This window comes from Xiphophorus couchianus, chromosome 3 (genome assembly GCF_001444195.1).
Source record: "Xiphophorus couchianus chromosome 3, X_couchianus-1.0, whole genome shotgun sequence".
Classification (NCBI taxonomy): Eukaryota; Metazoa; Chordata; class Actinopteri; order Cyprinodontiformes; family Poeciliidae; genus Xiphophorus; species Xiphophorus couchianus.
In genome coordinates this window covers 10,057,376-10,082,709 of record NC_040230.1, presented here as the reverse complement: position 1 = coordinate 10,082,709, position 25,334 = coordinate 10,057,376, and the positions used below count along the sequence as shown (strand labels likewise).

General features: G+C 44.0%; 1 protein-coding gene across 1 annotated transcript in view; it reads right to left on the bottom strand.

The window, feature by feature from the left end:
• Positions 1–1,984: 1,984 nt before the first annotated feature.
• Positions 1,985–25,334, bottom strand: part of LOC114142198 (uncharacterized) — a 32,899-nt gene continuing 9,549 nt past the window's right edge. The window contains exons 3-9 of the mRNA XM_028013341.1: positions 11,478–11,828; positions 10,218–10,484; positions 7,569–7,856; positions 7,136–7,249; positions 6,971–7,032; positions 4,956–6,821; positions 1,985–3,672 (exon numbers count right to left, since the gene is read on the bottom strand). Coding sequence (XP_027869142.1) covers positions 3,643–3,672; positions 4,956–6,821; positions 6,971–7,032; positions 7,136–7,249; positions 7,569–7,856; positions 10,218–10,484; positions 11,478–11,828 — 2,978 coding nt within the window. The 3' untranslated portion in view covers positions 1,985–3,642. The remainder of the gene's footprint in view (positions 3,673–4,955; positions 6,822–6,970; positions 7,033–7,135; positions 7,250–7,568; positions 7,857–10,217; positions 10,485–11,477; positions 11,829–25,334) is intronic.

Sequence of the window (25,334 nt, the reverse complement as noted above, 5' to 3'; positions counted from 1 at the left end):
TCCCCTTTCTTCCTCATTCTGATGCTCAGTTTGAACTTCAGCAACTCATCTCCACCACACTTAGATACCCGACTGTTTTGAGTCGATGTGATATGACTGGCTGATTTGCTACGTGTATATGTAAATATTGCATTTCTTTAAAATAAAGAATATAAAAAAAACATTTCATGTGGTGAAGAAAATCCCCACCATCACTGACATAAACAGATTTAATGGTTTTGTTTATTTATGGCATTAAATTGTTAATGGGAATTAATTCAATGTTGGCTTTATTCTTGCTTCTACACCACTTCCAAGCTATAAAATCACATCCAATTTGTAAAATTATGTTCTCCTGTAGAGCTGAGGAGATTTAAAATTAATCTTAGTTGAGGGTTTTAGTAGACATCTCGCAGTATTAAAATATTTGCACTGCTGTTTCTTGAGGTCCTTCAGCATTGGTGTTATTCACATTTGAGTAGCGAATGTATGTCACTTGACGCATACAAAAAAACAGAATTCATTGACACAAAAAAAATGCCCTATTTTGCTACACAGTACTTGAGTTATGTTTCCCTTTAATTTCTATCTCCAGAGGGATCCGTAAACATTTACTATACTTGTGGTTGTCAGAGTAAATCACAGTAAATCAGTGCACTGGGGCAACATGAGCAAATTTGCATGCAAATTGCCCCAGAGAAGGTCGACACATAAGGTTCTGAGGTTTACCATGTTGTTTATCACAACAAAATGTCTTGCAATTTCATTTGAATTGTTTAGGCCATAAACAACAGCCTTCGTTCCAAAGACAGTAGGCACAGGATTTTATACAAAGGACTTCATTTGTAAAACTGCAGCAAACTTTTCATAAATCACTGCTTTCGTCTGGAACCGGCAGGCAACGCTCCAAGCTATTCTAGTACAGGTACTCAAATGCACTCCATCTTCACTCATTACAGTGCTAGTATACCGTGAAGTGTCTCCGATAGTGAGCAGCAGGACTTTTCATCAGAGGTGACGTAAAAGTGGGAGCCTGGATTGGGAGACGGATGGAGCCATGATTCAAACGCACGCTCTGCACCTCCACGATGAGACGAAGGAGGAAGATTCATCTGAACAAGCGCTCTGTGTACACAAGCACCATGAATAATTATCACTATGTACACACAGTGAGCAGAAATACACTCTGGCTGCAGATAGCTCTGTGATTCAGAGGAGCTTCAGAATAAATAGGTGGTTTGTGGACTGACTTCTCGTCTGCATGCTTGAGGAGATTTTTTTTGTGCAGAAAATGAAAAGAATATCATGTTTGGCAGGTTGGATTCCCATTGGGAAGAACTAAATGAAATATTTTTGCAAGTGCAAATCTTTTGTGAATAGAAGAGATGAGAGACTCCACTGTGATGACAGTAATTCCTTGAAATCCATAGCACCTATATAGAGACACCAGTAACAAAAATCTTTATTAAAAACAGTTATCTCAAAAACCCAAAGCAATGTACAAACCCCCACAAAAAGTGACAAAAAAAATAAGGTACCTGTGGTATTACAAACTGTATGTTCTGGTTATAAGTATAATTTATGAGGCTAATCATACATTATAAGGCAGTGATTAAGTGAATGCTTAGAATATTATTGTTTCTTTAAAATTAAGATATTAATGTCCTTTAGGCTAATTTTTACTTTCAATCTTTTGCATATCCAGTGAAAAATTATTTTAAAAAATACAAGAAACCTTTGGCCTTGTGTTTTTTGATCTTCTGATCTGTAAATCTAGTCCAACTGAGATACAGTTGAGGGGTAAGATTTTTTTAAAACCTTAGTGAAGTTGGGTTCCACCTTCTTCAAATCAGACAAAACTGGTGTCAAACATTTGTGCTACGTTTGTGCTGGTTTGTGCAACAAAAATTTTTTGTTTGTGCTGCTATCATTTTAAAGATGATAGCAATCTAGAGGTCATCAAAGGTCAACCAGCCCCCCCACCTTCTTCAAATCAGACGAAATGGGTGTCAATTAACTCGACTCCGTTTGTGCTGGTTTGTGCAGCAAAAATTTTCGTTTGTGCTGCTTTGGCTTTGAAGATATTAATGAAAGTTTAAAGGTCAACCAGGACAGACACTCTTCCACTGTGAATATCATTCCAAATGGTGGAAATGTTTTGTAAAGGCAACCCAGAGTTGTTAGATCATTAAAATAATGCACATGGCATATACTACAGTTTTGCAAACCTTGAACACACATATGGGGCTGGTTTTAAAAATATGTCACAAACAACATAGCCATACAGCTTCCTAGGGGTCTTAATCCACACCTTGAATCTAGTAGCGCCTTACCAACACAAAGGTGATGAAAGTGAGCATATCATTCATGATCACGGCTATACAATTTGTTTAAGATCCTCTTTAATTTTTGGTCTACTGAGATTAGCTGTGTGATTGAGTCTCTTCTGAGAATTAATGCCAGTCTGAGATCATTCAGACAGCTGTCAACAGCAAGTAAAATACTGACTGCTCCTGACTACTTGAGAGAGCTCACTCCCTTAATAGTCAAACAACACATTTGAGTGCTTTCTGCAAATAAACTGGAGCTGTAGCTTTAGACATACACACACCAGTGTATAGTGCTTCTGCTGTGGAAGGTGGTATTATTCTAAATTGTCAATCCACAAGGACACCATTTAGCTTAGAAAATACAACCATTATAAATCAATAAATACATAAACAGTAAAAGAAAAATATGTGCATGACCCAGTAAAATGACAACTCTGCTTTTTCAGCAGAAAAGCATGACAGTTCCAGGTCTTTGTGCTGACCCCATTCATGGTTCAGTGTGATTATTTTCCAAGCCATTTAAGTCACATAAAAGCATTTAATTAATAAGCGCCCATCCGTTCACGGGATCCCCCTTCTTGTGAAGCTGAGCGTTATTTCCGAGCACCAGTGAGGCGAATCCTCTTAATTGAGAAGTGTCAGAAGAGGCATCCGCTAACAGAAGGCACAAAATAAATAGCTCAGTGTGAGTCAAGACCACCCCTACTGCTAATTTCTTCTTTCATAACTGTCACCGCTACAGGCAGCTGAGTCCATCTTGCGCCGGGGTCCCTTTTCCATTTGCCTTCTGTCACTGCTAGCTCAGGTGTTCACAGATATTCATGCAAGTGCTTCTCATGTAATTTATCACAGGAGTGTTGTTTAGTTGTGTTGATGAATGGCTGGTAGGATGCGAACATGGTCAGGAGCCATTGATCATTAAACTTTCTTTGAGCAGACTCTGCAAATTTTGATATATGACAAGTGAATTGGGAGTCAGAACAGCACAAAACATCCCGGTCTGTGGAACAGTGAGCTATCCTTTTAGTGCTGCTTTTTAGTTATAACTTAAGCATTGTTCAGATAATCTGATTTCGTAAATTCTCAAAAGGTTCCATATTTCTTTTAAAGGAAATGACAATACTGAAAGCTTAATATCCCCATGGGTGATGTGTTCACTCCTTTTGCAGGAAATCTGAATTTGCACCAACTTTCAGGGAATGACAGCCTTTTTGGAAAGCAGACTCTGTGGAGTCGGTCCTGCTTGGCGGAATATTAGATCACGTCTGTCAGCTGTTTGTTTGTGACAGCGCATGCGGGATAGTTGCAGAGCCTCGTCTGCTGACATCTGTCATCATCTTGGTCTTCCTCTGTGGGCTTGTTGCTGGAAAGACACAACAAGGCCCTCATTGGCAACATGTCATGCAGAGGAGGCAGCAGTCACACAGCTACTATGATAAACTACTCTCACAAACACAAAGGAGTAAGGACAGTTTTTAAGGTATGAAGACAATAGTGAAAAGACATACAGTGCCTTGCAAAAGTATTCATACTTATTCTACAGTATTTTTGTATATTTTGTCACATTACAACCAAACATTTCAGTGTGTTTTATTGAGCAGTGCATAAATGTGACGTAAGAGAAAAAAATACATGTTTCATGTCAAGATGTTTTACAAATAAAATTCTGAAAAGTGTTGTGCCACCTTTAATGCCTATTTTAAAAAATCCAATGCATTAATTATCAGCCAATATGTGCATGGTGACTCTGGATGAACCATGAAGATCCACAGCTTAGATGTAAGAATTTTGTTTTGTTTTTTTTTTACAGTCAACAAGTCTGACTTCTATGGAAAAAGTGGCTGGGAAACGCTGCTGTTCAAAAACCACAAGAAGTCCTGTTTAAAGCTTGCCATAAATATTGCAGAGGAAACAGCAAATGAGGAAAATTTCTTTTTTCAGAATAAAACAAATAAATCAGAAAATAAACATAGAAGAAACAGCAGGAGTCTGTACAAGATGAAACTGGGGAAGATGTTCAGCTCCCTGTAGATCAGATCAAAGCATACTCATATGTTGCAAAGGTCTAGTCAAAGTCCAAATCTAAACACTATTGAAAATCAGTGGCAAGAACATTTTGTACACACAGATTATCTCAGTCATATCTGACAGAGAGCATCTGTTTGTGTGAACAAAAGTTATTTAGCAAAGGAGAACAGGGAAAATGTTTTGTCTCTTAATATACAAAGCTGGCTGAGACATAGCCAGGTTTGGGTATATGCCAAACCTTTCATTTGTAAAATATTAACACAATCACAAGTTTTTGTTCATAATTTACAACTATAGCTACATTGTGTTGATCTACTGCAAAAAAATACATATACAATAAACTGAAGTTTGTGGTTAGAATGTGATCAAATTGACATGTAAAAAATATATACTTTTGCAAAGCACTGCAAGCTTACAGATGATTTCATATGCAGAAAGAGGTAAACAGAATAGAGGAAAACACAAGCTGCTGGGAAGAATGAAAATGAGCTAATAATAACTCACAAACACAGCAAGCATTTGCTATAGGTGCACATCTGAGAGGACCACATGCTGGAGAAAATAATACGATCATTAACCATATGGCATCTGCTGCCTGCCATCTTTATGTATACTCACCTGCCATGCAGCGACATTGGCGGGGTGCCTGTGGTTGTGAGCATGCACATGGCCGTGCCGGTGTGCGCCTGCCTGCGCGTGGCCTAGATGATGGTGATGGTTGCGAGGCATCATGGTGGTGTGGCGAGGCGCACCGTGCTGCCGCTGAGTTGCTGGCATGTTCTGTCTGAGGGGCTGTGGAACCCTTGTTGGGGATTTGTGTTGGGTGTGTGTCTTGGGAAGGGCTTGAAACTGTGTCAGAGGGATAGGAGGAGGAGGCAGAGGTGGCTGTTGACCTCCAGCAGCAGGAGCTTGAGTCTGCACTGTGCCAGAGTGAATCAGGGCCGTCTGAGTTTGCTCTCTCCGATTTTTAAATACTGGAGCCCTCTCAGTGTGGGCTTTCACTGCAGCCTGGGTTAGGTTACTGGGATTATGCTGGGCAGGAGGCACTGGGACTGGATCGGTGCCCCCCTGACGCGACTGGATGGCACCATGCATGACAGGCTGTGTCTGACCTCGCTGTGTTTGGGCTGGTGCAACTATGTTTTGTTGTGCTGTGTGGGGCTGCTGAAGGTGATTAGGATCAGCCAAAGCTCTTGTATCTATGCCCTGTGGTGTAGTAAGTCCCTGTTGTGCTGTGGGTCCTCGTGACACAGCAGCATGGGCTGCAGTGGCCTGCTGGCTCATGAGAGGTGATGCCTGGGGGTTATTGCTGTGAGTAGCGTCCTGCCTGAGGGCAGTCTGGCTACCTCTGATGTCTCGCTGAGACCTTTCCCTGTCTGCACGGGGGTTTCTCTGTGTGTGGTGTGAGCGCTCGGGGAGAGTAACATTATTAGCATTTGGAGGACGATCAGCAGCATGATAGGTCTGTGTCTGACTATCCTCTGAGGGTGGATCGCGTCTCGGAGGAGTTCTACGCCGTGTATCGGCTTGGCTCTGAGGCGGCAGTCTGTTTAGTGTTCGTCCCTCTCGTATGAGAGGATGCACGGTGTACTCTGCACTGTAATCTGAATCAGCTTCAGGTTGCATTTGTGCTCTTTGAGGTATCCCGCTGGGGTATGCTGGTGTTCCTCTGAGAAAGTCCCATGGGTTCTGTCTCTGCCTGGATCTCGGTGTTGACTCATGTTGTCTTGACTCTCTGTCTGGTCTTCTATGAGGCTCTGGCTCCTGCTGATAGGTCTCTGTGTTTTCATTTCGCTGGGAAGTCATATTGTTATTAAAATGTGTGTATCCAGTTGGAATAAGTCCAGCTTCATCTTGAAAATTTGGATTAACATGACCATTTAGTCTGCGGTTACTTGAATGGGACTGTCCTCCTTGTGTTGCAGCATTTAACCGCCTTGTGTCACTGAAGTTGTTTTGTGTTTGTGGAACATCATTAAAGCCTTGATTACTTGGAGGAGAAGAACTTTCTTGCAGAGCCTGTTGGCCATTGCCTGGATAGGAGTTGAGGTTGACATTAATAGTGGGTATATGAGCATTGTTGTTTGGATTATTAGAGTTTGGCAGTGCATTAAGGCTGACTTGAACTGCTGGAGGCTGATTGGCACCCTGGCCAGGAATAGCCTGAATCAGAACGTTTGGATTTTGCTGCTGCTGCATGTTCAGAGACGTGTTTACATCCTGAGAATCCAATGGATTGTCAAAGCTATCATTCGGGTATGAGGTAAGATTTTGCGGAAGTTGGTTTGTGCGAGTGCGGCTATTATTTTGCTGAACGTCAAAGTCACGCTGCCTGTTCAGAGTCCGTGCCTGTGGGCTTGCCTGGGTTTCAAGGTTGTTGGTGATTAAGCGCTCAGGTTGGCTTGCTTGCCTGTTCGTCTGATGGAGCGGAGGCTGGAGACCTTGGTCCAAATTCCATACACCATTAGTTTGAGGATCTGGAGGCTTGAAGTGAGCAGGTGATAAATGAGGGCATGGAAGAGAGAGCAAAAGAAAGATAAGGTTTATTTGTGAAGGGGCCTTCAGCGGCATCGTAACGACAGAATAAAGACAAAATCAATAGTGAATCATGTGTAAACTTTGTGGTGGCTTACAAGAGGCCTTTGAATTGGATTTGTCTTCTGAGCAACCACAACATTTCTCTGTTGTTCCTGTTCTGTAATAAAAGAATAAATTGACATCTTAGGGCAAGAAAATTACTGTCACATTAGAAATTAACATAAAAAAACGTTACGATGCCTGTTTTACTACAGACTTACCTCTTCTCTTTCGCACAAGAACAACGAGGAACAAAATAAGAAGCACAATGATTAGGAGGCCCAGGAAAGAGCCGATCACAATCCCTGCAACTTCCCCTCCATCAAAACAAACATCTGAAACAGAGAGAAGGGAGGCATGGAGGGTGAATTAATAAAGGTAATGATTCTGGAGCTCAGACAGGCAAGAGAGAGGATGGAAGGAGGAAAGAACAAAGGGATGAGGAAGTAACTACAGGAAGGAAGCGACAGTAGAAAAGACCCAAAAGGAAAGGAGAGCGCTGAGTCACTGAACGACTTTGACCACAATCTCACTAGATCAATCTCCCAGGATGCTCCCTGTCCCTCTCCTGTCGTGAAGACAAATACAGCAGCAACTCCTAAAACCAACCGAGACCATCATCGGTCACAGAGGCAAGCATTCACCATAACTCACCCACAACTGCCAAGTTGTATCTCTGCGTCGATGTGCCCCTGGTGATGCTGTTTGTGGCGCTGCACACGTACTGGCCGCTCTCATTAGTCGAGAAGGTCTGGAGACTGAGCACCCCGCTGTCTGGCGCCCCGGATGAGATGGGCTGTCCATTACGTTCCCATGAGAATGTGGCAGAGGGCAGTGAGGTAGATGTACAGGTGAGACGCACCGCCTGGCCTACCGACACGTCCCCTCCACCGACACATTTTTTGGGGGAGTCGACAGTCAGGACAGGGGTGTCGGGTCCATCTGGTCGGTTATGATCACAAAATATTTATTACCAAACATGACATAATTCAAAGACCACATGATATTTAAAAAGCAGTGATTGACAAATGACATGTTCTGCTAAAGGGGGAATTACTGTGTAAGTTAAGGCCTTTAGTTACCTCATTAGTCTTAATCACTGCAGTTAACCCTCTTTGATCTTTCTCAGCTAATGAGCCAGAGACGGGCGTTTTGTGTTTTGTTTCAGAATTTGAAAAACTGCATTTGCTGTGGGATTTAAGGGGAACATTTCCATTTAAAAAAAAAACTTCTCACTGCTTAAGGAAAGGAACCAAGACAGAAGACGCTATTTGGTTTTATGTTGCTAAAAACAGTCAGGTCCTGTGTGTTGTGTGTTCAAAAATTGTTCAAATCCTGTCATGTTTTCCATTGTCTGACATGCCTCAGATTCATCTTGAAAGAAAAGTATTTTTCATTATAAGTCTGTGAGCAGCTGTCCACAAAGCAAAAACAGGTGTTTAAATCTTTTTGAAGGCGTTCACTTCCTTTTGTTTCAGATGTCCCAGAGATACTTCTTTAACTTGATGTGTAGTCTACAAACTGAGCATAATTAATAAATTTTGCACAATGCAGGGTGTATGGTAGCCATGAGGTAGGACCAGAGTATGTCACAATATGTTACAAAAGTCTATCTACCAAGAAGGACTTTTTTTTATTATTAGTAAAACATGTATTAGACAAGCCTGTTATCAGCAAGGCTGGGAGCTTATTTTCTTAAAAACAATATTTTACAAAGAGAACTATTTGCATGTTTACATTTCTCATGTTTTAACACTTTAAACCTTTTTCGCTCTTTATCACAACAGAACCACAAACTTTAATATCTTATCTACCACATAAGATTCTTGGGATCTTATGTAATAGAAAGTGGTGCATTGTGAAATGAAATGAAACTGAAAAATATAAAATCTAAAAAGGTGTGGTGTTCATATAAAATCCATTAAAAATGCTTTGTTCTAAATCACTGCATTTAGCTTTATGTTTATGGTTGTTTTTGTGATGGAAAGTGAACTTCCACTCAAATCTCAAGCTATATATACCCACAACACAGGCTTTCCTCCAGGACTGAACTGTACTTAGTTACAAGAAATTATGTTTTATTGTGCATGTAGTATTATGAGCAATGCTCAATTCTCACTGGATGTACCACTTTGCATGTAAAAGGTTCATTTTGGTTGACCAAACCACCTTCTTCCACACTGTGTGTTTTATTATTTTAATATTAATTAACTCAAAGGTGGACACTACTAATTAAGTGAGGTATGAAGGGAAATGGTTATACTGGATTTCATTTCAGTATCAAAGTAAAGGTTTCTAAATGCAAATAAATGCCAAAGAATTGAGAGTTTAATGCTACAAACTTACACTTTCAAGTTATTCACTACTTTAGTGTTAAACTGTCACATGATGTCATTTGTGGTAAACAATGTGACATTTTAAAAAGTTCAAGTGTCTTGTAAATTTGCAAGGCACTTAAAATTTGGAGTACTGGAATTAAAATATATTTTCAGAGGGTTTATGGTACCACATACAAAAACCTAAAGCAGAACTCCAATCAGAATCCACACAGGACATGAGATCTGCCTTGATGTCAAATGTTTTTAACCTTATAGTCACTAAAGGTTGCAATGTACCTTTGAATTACTAAACAACTGGCCACTTTTCTCCATGTAAAATATGACGGCACCACTGTAAATCATGTTGGCCTGAAAACCAAGCCATTTCTAAGGTGTCACCAACCAGGTAAAGGACATTTTTCACAATTTTACTGTTAAATTATAGACTGACCAATTACTTAAAAAAAAAATAAAACAAGAAATGAAATGAGGTTGAAAATGATTAGTTGCACTTCAAGATTTATAAGCTATAATCAGGCAGCAGGAAAGCAAAAGGCCCCGTGATCAGTTAAATCACATATTTTCGCTGCAACCAATTCCTCTCAAGGATTTTTTTTGCACCGCAGGGTAAAATAAAGACACTCAATTTTTATTTGCCTTCCATCTACCAGACCCGAAATGTTTTGAGCCTTTTCTTTTTTTTCTATTAGTTAAGGGGACAATTTTTCTGATCTAAAAGGACAATGATGCATTGCATAAGAATGGCAGCGAGATATTCTGCTGTAAGAGCATCGTATCAGAATTAATGATGTGATCAGGACAAAGCCAGAAGCAACACTGTGAGCTTCTGGAAGGATGTCTTGTGCAATCCGGGCGTAATTCAGCACGCAGCGTGCAGTGCAATGTGGATAGGGAGATAAGCCTCTGCCATTTGTTGTGGTCACAGCAGACTAGCTGCCTCTTGTCTTGGTCAGTGTAAACTCACAGTAGACAGTGAGGCTCTTTGTGGAAGTCTGGGCGCTGACATTGTTGCTGGCGGTGCAAGAGTACTGCCTGGCATCATCACGTCTGGCTGGGTTGATTACTAAAAAGGCACCGGAGATGGTGATTCTGGAATCGGGTGTGATGGCTGCGTCATCTTTCTTCCACTGTGCCGTAACTTCAGTCCCACTGGTCCATGTGCAACTCAGAGACACATTTTTCTCCTCCACTGCAGCTGAAGGGACAGTCAGACTTACCCCAGCTACTGGGTCTGCAAACAAAACACAAACATTTTATCTAAGAGCTCAACAAAACAGAACAGTAAATGTAGATTTGCAGCCTGAGAGCACACTACAAAAGTTGGAGCTATGGAACAACAGGGAGCAGTTTGCCGTTTCTGCAGAGGATAATTTGTTGTAATCAAAGCAAGAAAGGGTTGAGAAGGGACAGCATTTAGCTAGAAGCACAGATGGTGAATAAGAGGGCAAACGATGCGGGTGGTAGCCAAGATGCCTCCTGGCAGACTGCCTAAGTTAAATAATTGGACGGGGACAAGAGGGGGCGTATGGATAGAGGACGGAGCACCGAGTAGAGGAACCGCGGCAGCAACAGCAAACAAACAAAAACATTAGAGCCACTACTAAACAGCCCTAATTACTTTCTCAGAGCATCCGCATAAGTGTGACTCAGCAGGAGCATTTCATATTTCAGGATTTAAGCAGCCTCTGATTCCAAAGAGCATCAAGTGAGTACGCAAGAAGTTCAGAGTACGGCTCAAGGACTGGTTTGGAAAAACATGACCTTTCAGCAAAAACAGACTTCAGATAATTTGGTCACCTGTCCATCCTAGTATTGCTGAGAGGGGAGAGCAAGACTGTGCATCATCCTTCCAGTGTGGGCTGGAAATAAAGAGACACTCAGCCATTCAGGCTCCATTACAGTACTGAATATAAATGAATGCAAATACATATCTACTGTCTCTACTTTCAGCACTGCTTTTAGAGGATATTAGACATCTAAGAGCAAGGGTTCTGCACATCAAATGTGTTTTAATTGGCATAAAGCCTGTAGCTACTCTCTTCCCCCCCTCCTCCTTTTTCATTACTCTTACCTGACTGTCTGTGGGTCACTAATTTCATTAAACCTCCCAGATTAATTCACACCCCCTCCTATTCTCCATCTTCTCTCTTTGCTCCCTCATACACTTTCTCACATACACCACCTCTTCTTTATTTGTGTTCAGACACACTTCTTCATTTCTTACCAAACACCTTCAGCTCCACGGATTGGGAGTTTTTCACCAAGCCTGTGGAAGGGGTGGGCGCCACATCCACTGTGTAGAACCCTGCATCTTTGAGCTGAGCAGCTTTGATTCGAAGCTGGGTGGCACTGATGAAGAGTCTGCCTTGGAACTGAGGTACACTGTTGTCAGAAGTGCCAGATTGGGTCCACAAAGCCAGAGTAGCTCCGGTTTGGTAAGCCCATGACATGGAGAAGACAGCAGCATCAACCTGCACTGTGAACACGATGTCACTGCCTGTTTGGACCTGCACCAGAGCTGGGATGAATTTGATTGGCACCGGGTTCTGTGCCAGGACTTTGGCAGAAAGGAGAACTAAAAGAAAAATAAAAAAGTTATATTAAAAAATTATACAAAGTACAAAAGATCTGGCATCGACTTTTGTTTGGGTAAATAATAAAACCACCACCAGGTGGAGCTACATCAGAAGTAATACCATATGGAGTACAAACTGATGGCTACATAAAGGTTACTCAGCCTTTAAAAGGACCTATTAAATGGTACCAAAGCCCATCTTTTGCATGCTTTAAGAAATATATAAACCGTTTCACCATTAAAGTTCTATTTGTAATTAAATTACTTCTGACGGGATGAAAGAGTGAATGAGGGATTCTTCCTTCGGTGACTAAACATATAAATTTACCATTTTTAGTGTGGTTGCACAGTCTGCACTAAAATTCTTTCAGTACAGTGGAATTAGTATCAGTTTGAATGGTAAACTTCTCAGATTTTTCCTCTTCTTCACCACCTTTGCAGCTGTCCATGGTGGCGAGGTGAGCTTCAATGCTTGTCCAACCTTGCTTGTCGTAGTTTTTAATTCTTCTAAACTGCTCAAATAACATATTGGGAGCTAAATGTAAATGAAATATTCTGTTTATATGAAATGTTCTATTGTACTTTCAATTTTGAAGAGTAGCTAAGAAAAATGGGCCCCTGTATAATGTTATATTTAAAACACAGAAAAAGTGGTTACTAACAAAATTAAAATTAAAATTAAATTCCAAGAGTTATCAACATAAAAATCAATAATGCATTTTTAAACAAATGCTCCAGTTACATTTAATTTAACAAAAATTGTCTAAGGTACCTATAATTCTGGATGTGGTCTGCTAGACAAGCAAAATGATATGTTATTGAGTGGGGATTATTTCTTCTACTGAACATCTAAACATTAGGTTTTAAAGAATACTGACTGATTATCCTTCTGAAATGACAAAATAATGCTTTTAAAGCTTTTTACTCATCTTCACAAGCAGTAGGTCTGGCTTCATTTGAGGTATAAATAAAATGTCATCATAACACTCCTATGGTTTCAAAATCCTTTCAATGAAATTCAGGAGAGAGTGTCACATCCTCCAGAGTTTTCTATGGCTGTTTCAGGTGTACTGCAGCACTGCCCCTATCCCACCTTGAGTTGCTCACTGCTGGTTAGCTGACTGAGAAAGCAGCAAAACATTTCTCTCACAGGAAACACAGCATGCTTTATTTATTTCACGCTGTATAAAATCTAGCAGCTTACTGCAAGGTAGCTACAATGCAGAGTCAACTAATTAACCATTTAATAACACCTTGTTGTCCTGTGTTAGTCTTTAAAAGGAGAAGTGCAAAAAAGTATAAAAATGTAAACTACTACTGAGGTGTTAATTTTATATTTTTATTACATCTATTCCTCAAAATCAGCATAGCAAATAGATATTACAGAAAACACAACTGCATTAAGATGATGGGCAAAAATGGGAATATTGTTGCTTTTCTGTTTTAAACAAAAGTAATAAGATTGTGCTTTAAATTTTGTGTTAAGCATTGCATAAAAATATATTTGTACATTTCTAATACAACTTGAACGTATCTTTTTACTTTGCTGAAAATTCACAATTTGGATTGTGAAAGCTTTAGACACAAAGGTGTGCCATCTTTCCTTCCGCATTCTTTGACCATCTTGTTTGTTTGGATTGTGATTCCCAGCTAAACAACTAGCTTCTATTTTTATACTTATACCTCAAGCTGATTTTTCTATCCTCTTTGGCAAGAAAATGGATAGAGAATTGTCACTTATGTTGCAAATATTTTTTTTAAGCATAATACATTGTACTTCTTTATATTTAATAGCAGAATTAAGATGCGAATGAAGAAATCATACTTCAACCACAAACGTGTTGGAAGAAAGCGATAACCAGTTCCATTTGCTTACCACAAGCCATGTTGAGGACACTTTAAGCTTGTGAAGAAAGTGTTCTGGACAGATAAGAACAAAATAAAAAATTTCTGGCCTATGTGCATCATGCCATGTGTGAAGAGGTAGTAGCACTGCCACCCATTTGGTTCCACTTACATTATGTTGCTCGGTAGAGCACTTCAGTAACAATACTGGAGGTTAAAGGGCTTGAGTGCAATGAGTGCACGGTCAAGTGTTTTGATCAAAAGCTAAAACTTTCAAATACAACTCCCGCAAAGTAAATGTACCAAGTTGAATTCACAATGTGATCACAGTATATTGGGCCACAGCCAATGTGGCATTTGATGGAAAAAATAAGCCTGAAAATTCTGCCAGAGCTTGAAAATGACTTTCACCACATGCTGATGCCAAATAGAGATGAAACAAACTTTATTTGCATAGGAGTTGTGACAAAAAACAGGCCCCTGCAGCCTGAAATGAGCTTCAGTACCAAACTCAGTTTGCAAATTCATGCAGACCCAAGAGAAGAGCACACCGAGTGCAACTACGTTGCAACATAGTTAGTTAACATATTAGTTTTTTACTTACAAAACTAATAATGCATCGACAAAGCTGTCTGTATTTTGCAGAAAATTCAATAGATATGTCAGTATAAAGTAATACATTATTTTTTAGTGGAGAGAAAAGGAACAAAAGATAACCTGTGACATGCACAATACTTTTTAGGTCCCTTTGATACCACTGCAACCATTTTGCTTCAGAAGTCACCCAATTAGTAAGCAGCACCTTCTGGTCTTTAATCCTAAAATATGATATGAAACAGCATCATGCTGTTGGTATGCTTTTCTTCAGCAGACACAGTGCAGCTGAGTGAATGGACTGAGCTAAATGCAGGGTAATCCTGGTAGAAAGCCTGTTGGAGGCTGGAAAAGACTTGAGGTTTGGCCAGAAGTTCACCTTCTAGAACAAAGAGACTAAATATGCAGCCAGAACTAAGCTGTGTTACAATCTTTGGCAAGACTGAAAAACTTCTCTTCTATTCTGTCCGTTATCCTGCAATAGCTAGCCCCGCCCACTTCATCACAACCCTCCGGGACTGACTACTGACCAGTTCTCTGTCTAACAGGTCCGGAAAATCTCTAAGACCTGGGTATTACCCTAAAAGAGATCTATAAGAGATAATCTATTTAAACTGGTGTCGAAAGCGATTCGTCTAGCTCTAACTACCTCCAATCCAGAAGTTACGACCCTTTTCAGTTAAGAAACAGTCAGCTGAGTAGCCCTCACAGCTGCGTAATTCCAATAACCACTCCTGTTAACGGTAGCTCGCTTTCTAAAATATAACTTGCTCTTGGAACCGGCTAGATTAAATTTAGTGACCTGGATGTAAGTCCCTGGGTCATTATTTTACTCTCACCAAAGGAAATTATGAAGCCTCCTTTTCACTAGAACCATGTACCTTAGTTTTACCTTTATTAAAAGAACTGAAAAATGATTAAATGACTCAATTAATTTCAATGTCCACCAACTTCATTAGAATTTTGGAGTAAGAATTTATTAAGCAAGCTTAAGCAGGGGTATGTGACGTACAAATCAATAATCAATTGTATACAAGTCAAGAGCAGTGTAATAAGATCAACATGTATAATCATGCCCTCCTGTCTCTTTCCCTAACCTATGTCGCAGATTCTGAGATAGCTTTTTAGGAAGCGAATTCAACTCATACCCAGTTGGTGATGGATCTTTGGCAACAGGAACGTCCGAAAACCTTGGTCTGAGTCTTTATCCTTTGTGTGAAAAAATCCTCTTTAGAATGGAAGCAAAGTAGAGAGGGTTCAATTGCTTTTGAAAACCCAACTCTTTTATCCCTCCGGGACCTTTGTCCTTTCTCCAAGTCTGTTGCAATGTTTGGGTTGAGGTAAGACCGACGATCGAATCAGGAATCCGGGTTGGACGATTGGAACTTGTCTCCCTTTGGCGGCAAGAAGCTTCAGCTTTCTCCCGTGGCTCCAGGGTGTGGTCTACTGTTGTTTCCTTGATCTGCTTCTTCTGTTAGCTCTACTTCGGTGCCGCAGACAAAGAACAAGAACTTCTCCTTTTCCGTCTGCTTATATACAGTTCTTTGCCATATATGTGTATGGGGAGTGTTAGTTTACGTGGTTTCGGCCCCTCCTGTCTGCCGGCTGGGATGGAAAGTACCGCCCTTTCCTCAGCGTGTTGTTCTTAGCCAACCATACCACCCCACCCATCCTGTGCGTCTGGCCATCTGTTCAGAACTGCTTGCGACAGCAGGAACTCACAAGTTTCCCTTCTCCTTTTTTCCCCTTCTCCTTTTAACATTAAAAACTATGTGCTTTTCTCTGATTCACTTTTAAACACAGTCAAATATTAAAAACTTATGTGCTGATTTCCATTAAGCATTAATCATAAGCATTAATCACCTCATTAACTTATTATAAATCATCAAACCTTAATCATTTCATTGTCGTCATGTTATTACAGATCATGATTCGTATACTTCAGAATCATTCAGTAATTACTTACATACAGTCATTTTACCTATTGTATTCATCCATGTTCAACTTAATCATTATCAAAACACTCAATCATTATAAATCAAAACACAAGATTGCTTTATTTCCTTCAGGCCTTCATGCACCTTTTTCTGTGTGTACCTGGATAGATCTCAACCTCATAGCAGTTTTCTTGACACCCCCTCCTTGAGATCGGACGGTGCATCGCAGAAAACACAAAGTCCTAAGTCAAAAGAGGTCAAGTCCATCACCGCAATCCGCAGTCAAGATGTCCTGTTCGTAGCAGGCAACCGGAGATGATGATGGAGTCCAGGTATCCACAACCTCATACTCCGTCAGATTGGACGGCGGAGAAATCCAGCACTCGGCGTCCAACTGTGGAGGAAGTGGAGATCCTGCTGATCCGGGAGGGCTAATGCCCTCCAGGGAAGACTGCAGAAGCGAAGACAGATCCATCTCAGAGTCTGGCAGTGTTGGTGGGTTGTTACAGTATCCCTCCAACTCAGTCAGTAGATCCTGAAAATCCATATCGGTGGAAGGCGGATCTGGTGAAGGGGATGACACGAAGAGGGTGTCTTCTGTCTGGCACGCTTGGTGAGATGAACTGAGAATCTCAGTTTGGGTACCTTTTCTGTTAGTCGCACTGCTGGTTTGGCATCCGACATCGATAAACATGTCCGGCGACACGGGACACGCTGGTGGAAGGTACTCGCCTACAGCCACAACTCGTCCATCGAGAAGGTGCAGAGTTGGCAGGCATTGTCGAGTAAGCTGGTGTTCCCATAACTTCTGAATGACGGGCAGCAGGAGTCCCGAGCGTATTGGAGATGTTGTAAGGGCGTCGTCTTCTTGGCCAAAGGCAGAGGTCCACACTATTTTGTGCACCCGTTCCAGGGATCGAGATGTGGAGGCCGCTATGTAAGGCAAATCTCCTTGCCCTGTGGCGCAGAGAATTGCCGTTACATCGGTGATACGGCTGCTCACGCAACGGTGACACCAGCGGGAGGACGATGCAACCCATATGAATCCATAGGACTCTGCGGCGATCCCACATCCCACACAGCAGGTTGGTGCCTGAGAAGAAACAGCAACCTAGGTAACTTCACGATTAGGGTTTCGGATTAACAATAACACAACGAATATGCAAAAGCGAGAGCAGAGAGTGTAGCTGGTTTAAGCTCGTGTGCCTGCTTGGGCTGCCAGCCAGGGAGAATTAATCACAGGAACCGGAATGTCGTGATCTGGAGCTGGTTCGCCCCAATCATAGACATGAGCGGAATCATGGAATATTGCAGCGTAGGTCATCATCCATACCACGATGGCTAGGTCAGAGGTTTCCTGAAGCCAGTAGAGGACCACCAAGATCCCCCAAACCGTTGCCCAAAGAGCCAGAACTATCCACTTTTGTAGCCATATGCGCCTGCCCCGACCTTTGATGGACAAGGCTTGGCGTGCTAAGTAGACGAGGATAGATACTGCAAAGAGCCCTTCTAGAATAGCTGTGAGAATCTTAAGTGGGGCGGTTCGAGTGGCTTGACGACCCCCAAGGACCAACTCCATTATGAGGGCTGTGGTATCGGTGACGAGCCATAGACAGACCACAACGCCCCTGCGCCAGTTGATGCGGGTACGGCCCATCAGGTAACAAGCGAAGAGGGATGAAGCTAACCCCCACTTCTGGAGGATGATGGGTCGTAGGATAAGCTTGACATATCCTTGTAGCGCAACGAAGATCCTCATAGGATGTCCCCTGGGCCAGGAACCAGTGTGGCAGTAGAGTACCCAGGCCAGGGTAAATTGGAGCAAAAAGTGAGTTGGGGTTCGATGTGTTGGTTGAAGAGTTAGATGCCATGATGTCCGATGGTGGTTCTTTTGGTTCCGATGTTGTCGGCAGCTGCAGCGAGGATTGAATGGCTCGCAGGCACACGGCAGCTGTCTTTTATGCAGGAGCAGGCTCCTCCTTCGGGGGGAGGGGCTGGTACTCCCTCTTCTTGCAACGACAAAGTGCTTTCAGCCACACCTCCAGGACGACTTTGCCGACGATTAAAGCCACGGCCACTCCCAGTAGACCCAGGATGTATGGCCACAGCATACTCAGCGCACTTAGCAGCCATTGCTCAACAATGTGGAGGCCTTCTTCCACCACACTAGCAGCCTCTTCGACAACCTCGGTGATTGCGGTCACGATGGTTGCTCCCATAGTTTCATACCAGAAACAGTCGTGTTGGTCCGCTCCCTCGCCACATTTCTGCCAAATCTCCTTAGAGATTGTGCAGGTGAGGTTGGAATACAAAAGATTAGGTCCAATCCAGTCAAACCCGGGGTCTACTTTCCCATCACATATACTCTTTCGGAAAGCATGTCCTTCGGCGATGGCTATAAGGGGGTTTGGGATGAAGGGAACTGGCAGACCCAGAATACTCTTGCGCTTCTGGAGGTGGTAACCTAGGATTGCGTCGGTACAGGTCTTTCCGCTCACAATAGCCCTCCGCCATGTACCATTGATTTTGCGCCAAGTAACTTCTGAAGAGTGAGTGTCATACTCATCGGCATAATGTTGTTTGCAGTAGCTCTCCCAACCTCGAACCTCGTGGCAGGGTCTTCTAGCTAAACTTATGACACACTCAAGGACTTGTCGCGTGTTATTTTTACAAGTCATGCGCCAGGGTCTGGGGTTGACGTAGTTTTCAGGTCTCCAAAAAACCCCAGGCCAAATCATGCGGTCCTTAGAATAAACTGTGGCGAGGTACTGGTATTTGATCCAATAATTGGTAGACTCACGGAGACAGGGTATAACCCAGGCTTGAAGTTCTTTTTGCTGAAGTCCCCACCATTCCCAGTCCCAATTCCGAGTATAATCCTCATACCAGGCCCGTAAAGCCCATTTAGCGGTCGGAAGGACGTCAGGATCAGGGCAGTGATACCTCCAGGTGGAATAGAAGGTCTTGCTAGTTTGTACGAGGTCACATCGTGGTGACGAGTGGGTTTTCACCCAGCAAGTGTTATTAAGGCTGTCAAAGATACTGCGCGCAACACATTTGTCAATCTTTGCAAAGTCGCCTTTAGGAGTGCTCAGAAGGTCATCAGGAGTTGGAAGGGGTTGTGTACGTAAATTGGCAATGTGAAAGTCCTCTAACCCAGCAAGAGAGCGAACCGCTCCTTCGGGGAAGTCTCCCTCGAAGAACGTTTGGTCTTTGGCTATGTACGTCCATGGGAATGTGTTATTTAGCCAGGTTTCAATTTCTGTCCGTATTGATCGTACAGAGTGCCAGAAATCCGACCGGTATTCTTCTACAGCTGTAACAATGTAGTTTTGGCCCTTGCATTTGACGAACTTGTTCCAGAGGCAGGCACTTAACCACCTAAAGTGGTTCCTATAACAATATTGCTGGTCAGATTGGTACATAAACCGTGTTGGACCTTGTCGAATCAGGAAGGCCGTGATGTTAGTCAAACTGTCGTTGGGGGGCGGCCTCGTTGCCCAATCGAGAAAGTCGTTTCGGGAGGTGCTGTTAACCTGCGGTCGTTCTGTAATGTTGGCATCCTCTCTGCAATTTAGGTGATAGTCACCCCAAAACTCCCCTCGTGGGAGCCAGGTTTGACAGCCTGAGGACCTGTGCGGGGCCGGGTATACTACTTCGGTATCCCAGTACCCTTGGTTCGGCAACATTAGTAGTGATCGACAAGCCATGTTGCAATGCCATTCTGGAAATCCTCGATCCGGATGAATCCAGTTACACCTGACGGTCCGTCGTTCCTTGCGTTGTAGAACCCGTATCCAGCAGAGTGCTCCTGTGTCGAGGAAGTCATAGGCGTAGATCTCCCAGGTCCGATTCAAGAGGTCGTCTAGGGAGGAGTCGTTCAATTTGTAGGCTCGGCGTTCCACATACTTTTTGCCGTTGTCTTTGGCGAATAATCCGGTTCGATTCTGGGCAGAAGTTTCGTTGTCCCATGGCACAAAAATAGCCGTGGTGCTTGTATTCCAGCAGTTGAAGGTGGCATACTTGGAATGTCCATAAGTGACCTTTGTATGCGTAAGGTACCACGGTCCAACTCCGATGAAGTAGAAGGTCGTAGCGAGAACAGCAGCAGCAAATAGCAAAGCAAGAAGCGTCAGCAGCCCTTTCAGGCAAAGGGATTTTCCTGTTATCGTAGTCGTTTTCCGTAGCAGAGGTTCGTTAGAGGTGTCCGAGTCGTCGTCAGCGTCGGTAGAGCTGTCCGAATCCGATGTTGAGTCCAGCCAACCCTGGTCTGTAGGCTTGCGCCTCATGCCGATGGCATCCATCCTGGCCAGATTAGTGATTCTCTGGGATCCGGTGCATCAGGCGTTGTACAAATTTTTCTTAAAGCCTTGATACAGCCTTGGTGAGCAGGGTTCTTCGCAACCCGTCTGGTGGCTCTTCTCTGTTGCAAGGCTGTAAATATAGGAGAGGGGTAGGGTAAGTCGGGCTCCAACCCCCTCCACACCCACTTCCAGTGGAACACCCTCCAATAGTGCGGCCGAGGAAACGGGCCTTGGGCGGTGCCGTTTTTCAACGCCTGGTCATACCAAGATTCATGATTGTACCCTATTGGGGCGGGTACTGAGATGTAGGTGTACAAAGGTTGCCCATGCAAAGTTAGTCTGGTGCGGTACCCCCAGGTTGACGGGGTAAAAATCCTCTGGTGCGGCGGATTGGGGTAGACCCTGTCTATTTCCAATTTCAATGGAAGCCTGGTGTTATTAAATATATAACATTCTGGATTAATTTCCCTCTTTACTATGGTTTTTGCCATACTTGGTGATGTGGTCCAAATAATCATGTCATTAAGCGAAATTTCACAATACAGTCCTTGCAGTGGTTCAAGGTAATGGGGACCCCATCTTATCCGTAGTTCGATCCCCTGCACCCTGTGATACACTGTATTAAAAGTCCACGGCAGAGATCTTGGGCACATAGGTGAAATTGATGCATAATGGACCGTGTTATTGGACCCTCGTCCTTGCCAAGCAGGCGGTGCGGTGGGGATGAATAAATGTGGCTTCGTTGGAGGGGGTGACGTGTACTCTTCACTTTCCCCCACCTGTTTTGTGTTCTGAAAATCAGTGGGTCGAAGATATATGAGGTACTTGAGAAAATATGCTTCGGTGAGCGGATTGGAAGGAGTGAAATCTTCTCTTGGCATATCCAGGAGAATAGAGGTAGTAGGGAGTCTCAGGAACGGACCTTTATCTGATAGTCCCGACGAGACTCCAGCTCCTACTTTGAACATTTTAGTTACAAAAACCTTTGTACCTTTCCGTCTTGTGGGTTTTGACTGACGTTGGGACTTGACGACTCGTTTTCCCCCTTCCGGTTTATCCGTTAGTCTTGGTTCTTCTTCCTCCATGGAAATGCTGAAGCGAGCTTCTGCCAGGCGTGGGTCTTGGATTTCTTCTTAGGAGGCTCCGGTTCGGTGTAGGACACGGTGGCGTAATTCTGCTCGTCTGGCACCACTTTGATGGCTGCTCCGACGGAGTAGATTCCTTTAAAGGGGACGGTGATCATTCGCACTGACAGCTGAATCTGGCAGGAGGTGCTAGGATCGGAGGGCGTACCCGCTCTGTGGGCCACGCCTCCCGGGTGTTGCAACACTCCACCACGAAACTGAGACTCCGCTGTTATCCAGTACAGGCAGGACTTTTCCTTAGGTCTTACCGCATTGCTGCCCCACCCGTCCACCTCAGTGGTGTAGTAATACATATCTGAGCAGCGTACTCCATCTTCCCTTGGCACGTCCGGTAAATCTACCACAGGAATTGTGCAGTCATTGATGACTTCCAAAATCAGATGTGCCCATGTGGTCAGCTCCCAGGGGCCTGTCCAACCCCCATTAACGGCTTGGTCTCTGGTGTCATCTGGGAGTGCACTTAGCCCCTCAGCTGATGGTTGGTACGCGTGAGGCCGATGTACCCGGAAGATCACAGGGGAGTGGCTGGTGTTCAAGGGTGGAAATGACAGGGATGTTCCGGCAGCTTCATACGGCCAGGCAGCATGAACAGAATCCCACAGGACATCATGGGGCCCTTCTTCCCTCCTCCACACCCATGGATCCGCTTCTTCTGGGGTGTTTGGGGGAGCTGAAGGTCCCGGTAATATTATCGGTATGGGGCTCCCGTGATTCGGTTGTACTTGTCCATATGTTCTGTAATATCGCAGCAAGCTGTAAAACCTCGTCACCTGCCATCCCTCAGCCTGACCTGTCAAAGTCAGTTCTCCTCTCCCCAGCTGGTCTTCGCAAGTAGAACAGTGATGGAGATCGTCCCCATCCCAGACGCAATAACAGCTTTTTGGTTCTTCATTCTGCCAGCTCCATTGGGTCTCCAACTGAAGTCGGGGCAGGTAACCTACCCGGCAGTTTCCACAGATGGTGTTGTTCAAAACCGTAACCGGAGAGACGCGGAGATGTTGTAGTATCTCTGCGGTGGTTCCTTGTTTCCTGGGTTTTTCGCGGCCCGGTCCCTCCCAGGTGATGGGGAGTGGGTTGTTTACTAAGCAAACCGGACAGCGACTTTTAGCTCTTGCCCATATCAGCATCTCTCGTTCCTCCGACAGGACTCCCTTTTTAGCCCAATCCAATTTCTTCAGGGCTCGTCCTGCCCAAATCCCTGAAGGTGTTCTTCTAGTTATAACCACCCCTTTCACGGTGGCCAGTCCGATATAGGGTGGAATGGTACATGATTCACTGGCCATTTCACCGGCTTCTGTTTCGCTTTAGTCAGGAACTGGCTTGAGCTGCTCAACTCCTTGAATCCCTTTTCTTTTCAGCAATACTGTGTTCCTATCCAGTACTTGCTTGACGATGTCAGTGGTCTCAAACTTGGGTTTTACTGCTGCATTTATAGGTTGCTCTCTTGCTTTGACCCACACGCGCTGTCCCTCTCGGAATGGCACTCTGGGCGTCGGCTTCTCTTTTTTGTCGCTGGAGCTCCGCCCCACTTCCTTCGTGGTGAACGGCCGTTGGTTGAGCTCCATTGCAGGGGCGGGCCTCTCGGCTCTGCTTCTGTCGTTCAGGGCCTGCCCTATTTCCACCGCCTGTGTGCTCCAACTGTTGGTGTTAGCATTTTTAGCTATCCAGCTTTTCACTAACCCTATGGCTCGTTCCACCACTCCGTTAGCTTGTGGGGTATAGGGTGGAGAGTAAACTCGCATTACTCCAAACTTCTGGCACCATTGGTCAACCTGTGAATTACGGAAATGAGTCCCATTATCCGTGCGCAGCTCTTTCGGGATTCCCAGGGCACTGCATACTTGTTCCAGCATGCCGACAACACTATTTCCGTTTGCTTTCCTGGCTGCTTTTGTAGTTACAAACCCCGACATAGAATCCACCAGCACTAAGAGGTACTTCTCACCTCTTCTTCCTGTTATCCCCATGGGGCCTGCAACATCCATGCAGACTGAACCCCAGGGGACCGTGCTTTTGATGGATAACCCCTCCATCCGCTGCCCTCGGCGACCTGCGTTGTATTGTCCACATACTTCACAGTCCCTTAGCACGCGTTGGACTTGTTTCACTGGGATCCAAAGATCCTGCTCCTCCAGTTCCTTACGGGTAGGTCGTACGCCTGCATGTCCAAGGGCCTCATGCACGCTCCGCACGACCTCGACCACGTACTCTTCTGGGACCTCCCGTCCTCTGGGAGTGCTGTCCCACTTCTCGGTACCGACGAAGACGATCTTTCTTTGCTGGACATAACAGTCCACTTCATCATTCCCACGCCAATGAGCTCCCTCATGCGTGTGTGCTTTTTGATGCTCAACGTCTATTTCCAATTGTAGTTTTAGCTCAGCAATCTTTTTCCACAAGTCTCTGTGTGCCACTGGCTTGCCCTTCGCTGTCTCGAAACCATTTTCTTCCCAAATGGCCAAGTCTTCTCTAAGGGCTTGAGCGCAGTAGTAACTGTCGGTTACTAACCTGGCATTCTTGATTTTCCTTTTCACCAGTTCCAGCAATCCTTCCAGTACGGCCGTTACTTCTCCGGCTTGAGCACTACCGGGAGTTTTTCCTTTCTGACGGCATTTTTCTTTGCCGTCTTGCTTCAAAATAAATCCCCAGTATGCCGACTGGTCGGACCCCTTTCTGGATCCATCGGTGTAGATTGTCCATTCCGGTTGTTTTGGCTTCTCAGATGTCTCTGGCGGTTTCTTCTTACTGGTGGGTTGTGCTGGCCCAATCTCAAGCTCCGGGTCCAGCAGGATGTCTTCCCATCTTCCCCACCGTGTGTTAGTTGCTTTAGTACTTTCCACGGTACCTTTTCTTAGATACTTATGGACTTGGCTCTGTGTGATGACTTTAACTGGTTGTCCTTGTGCTAGATCCTTCAGCACACCCCAGTAACGAGCTAACACCGCTAGCTCTTTCTCCTCCTGCGGATATTTCCTCTCAACAGAAGTCAGGGTGTAACTCCACAGGGTAACCAAGCCTCCATTCTCATTACTCACTTTGATCATGGCATCGTCATTCTCACAGCTGATTTCTGCCACCAGTCTTTCTGACAAACTTCTTGGCTCCAGTCTCACAGCTGCTTGAATGGCTTTTCTCAATTCTTCTAGGTTCTGTTGATTCGCTGCTGTCCAAACCCAGGGTCTTTTTCCGTCCTTTTCGTCCTCCTCACTCTTTCTCAGGCATTTGTACAAAGGCTTGGCATACTTCTGATAATTGGGTACGTGGTCCCGGACGTAGTTGCATAGTCCTAATATTTTCTGTAAGTCATTCTCTGACTGAGGTGGTTGAATGTTCATCAGCTTTTCTCTGTACCCATCTGAGAGTCCCAAGTCCGACGTGACTTGGAAACCCAGATAATTCACTTGGAACTGTCCAAATTGACATTTCTTGAGGTTTAGCTTCAAGCCTGCCTTGGTGAGGTTTTCTACCACTTTTTGTAGTCTTTGTAGGTGTTCTTCTTCTGTGTCATCAGCAATAAAGACATCATCAATGTACACAGTTGCACCTACGTCCCCCAGTACTTCCATCACTGCTGACTGGAACACGTTTGGGGAGTTCTTGTATCCCTGGGGTAACCTTTGCCACACATAGCTCTTGCCTTTGTGGGTGAATGCAGTTTTACCTTGCGATTGTCTGGCGAGG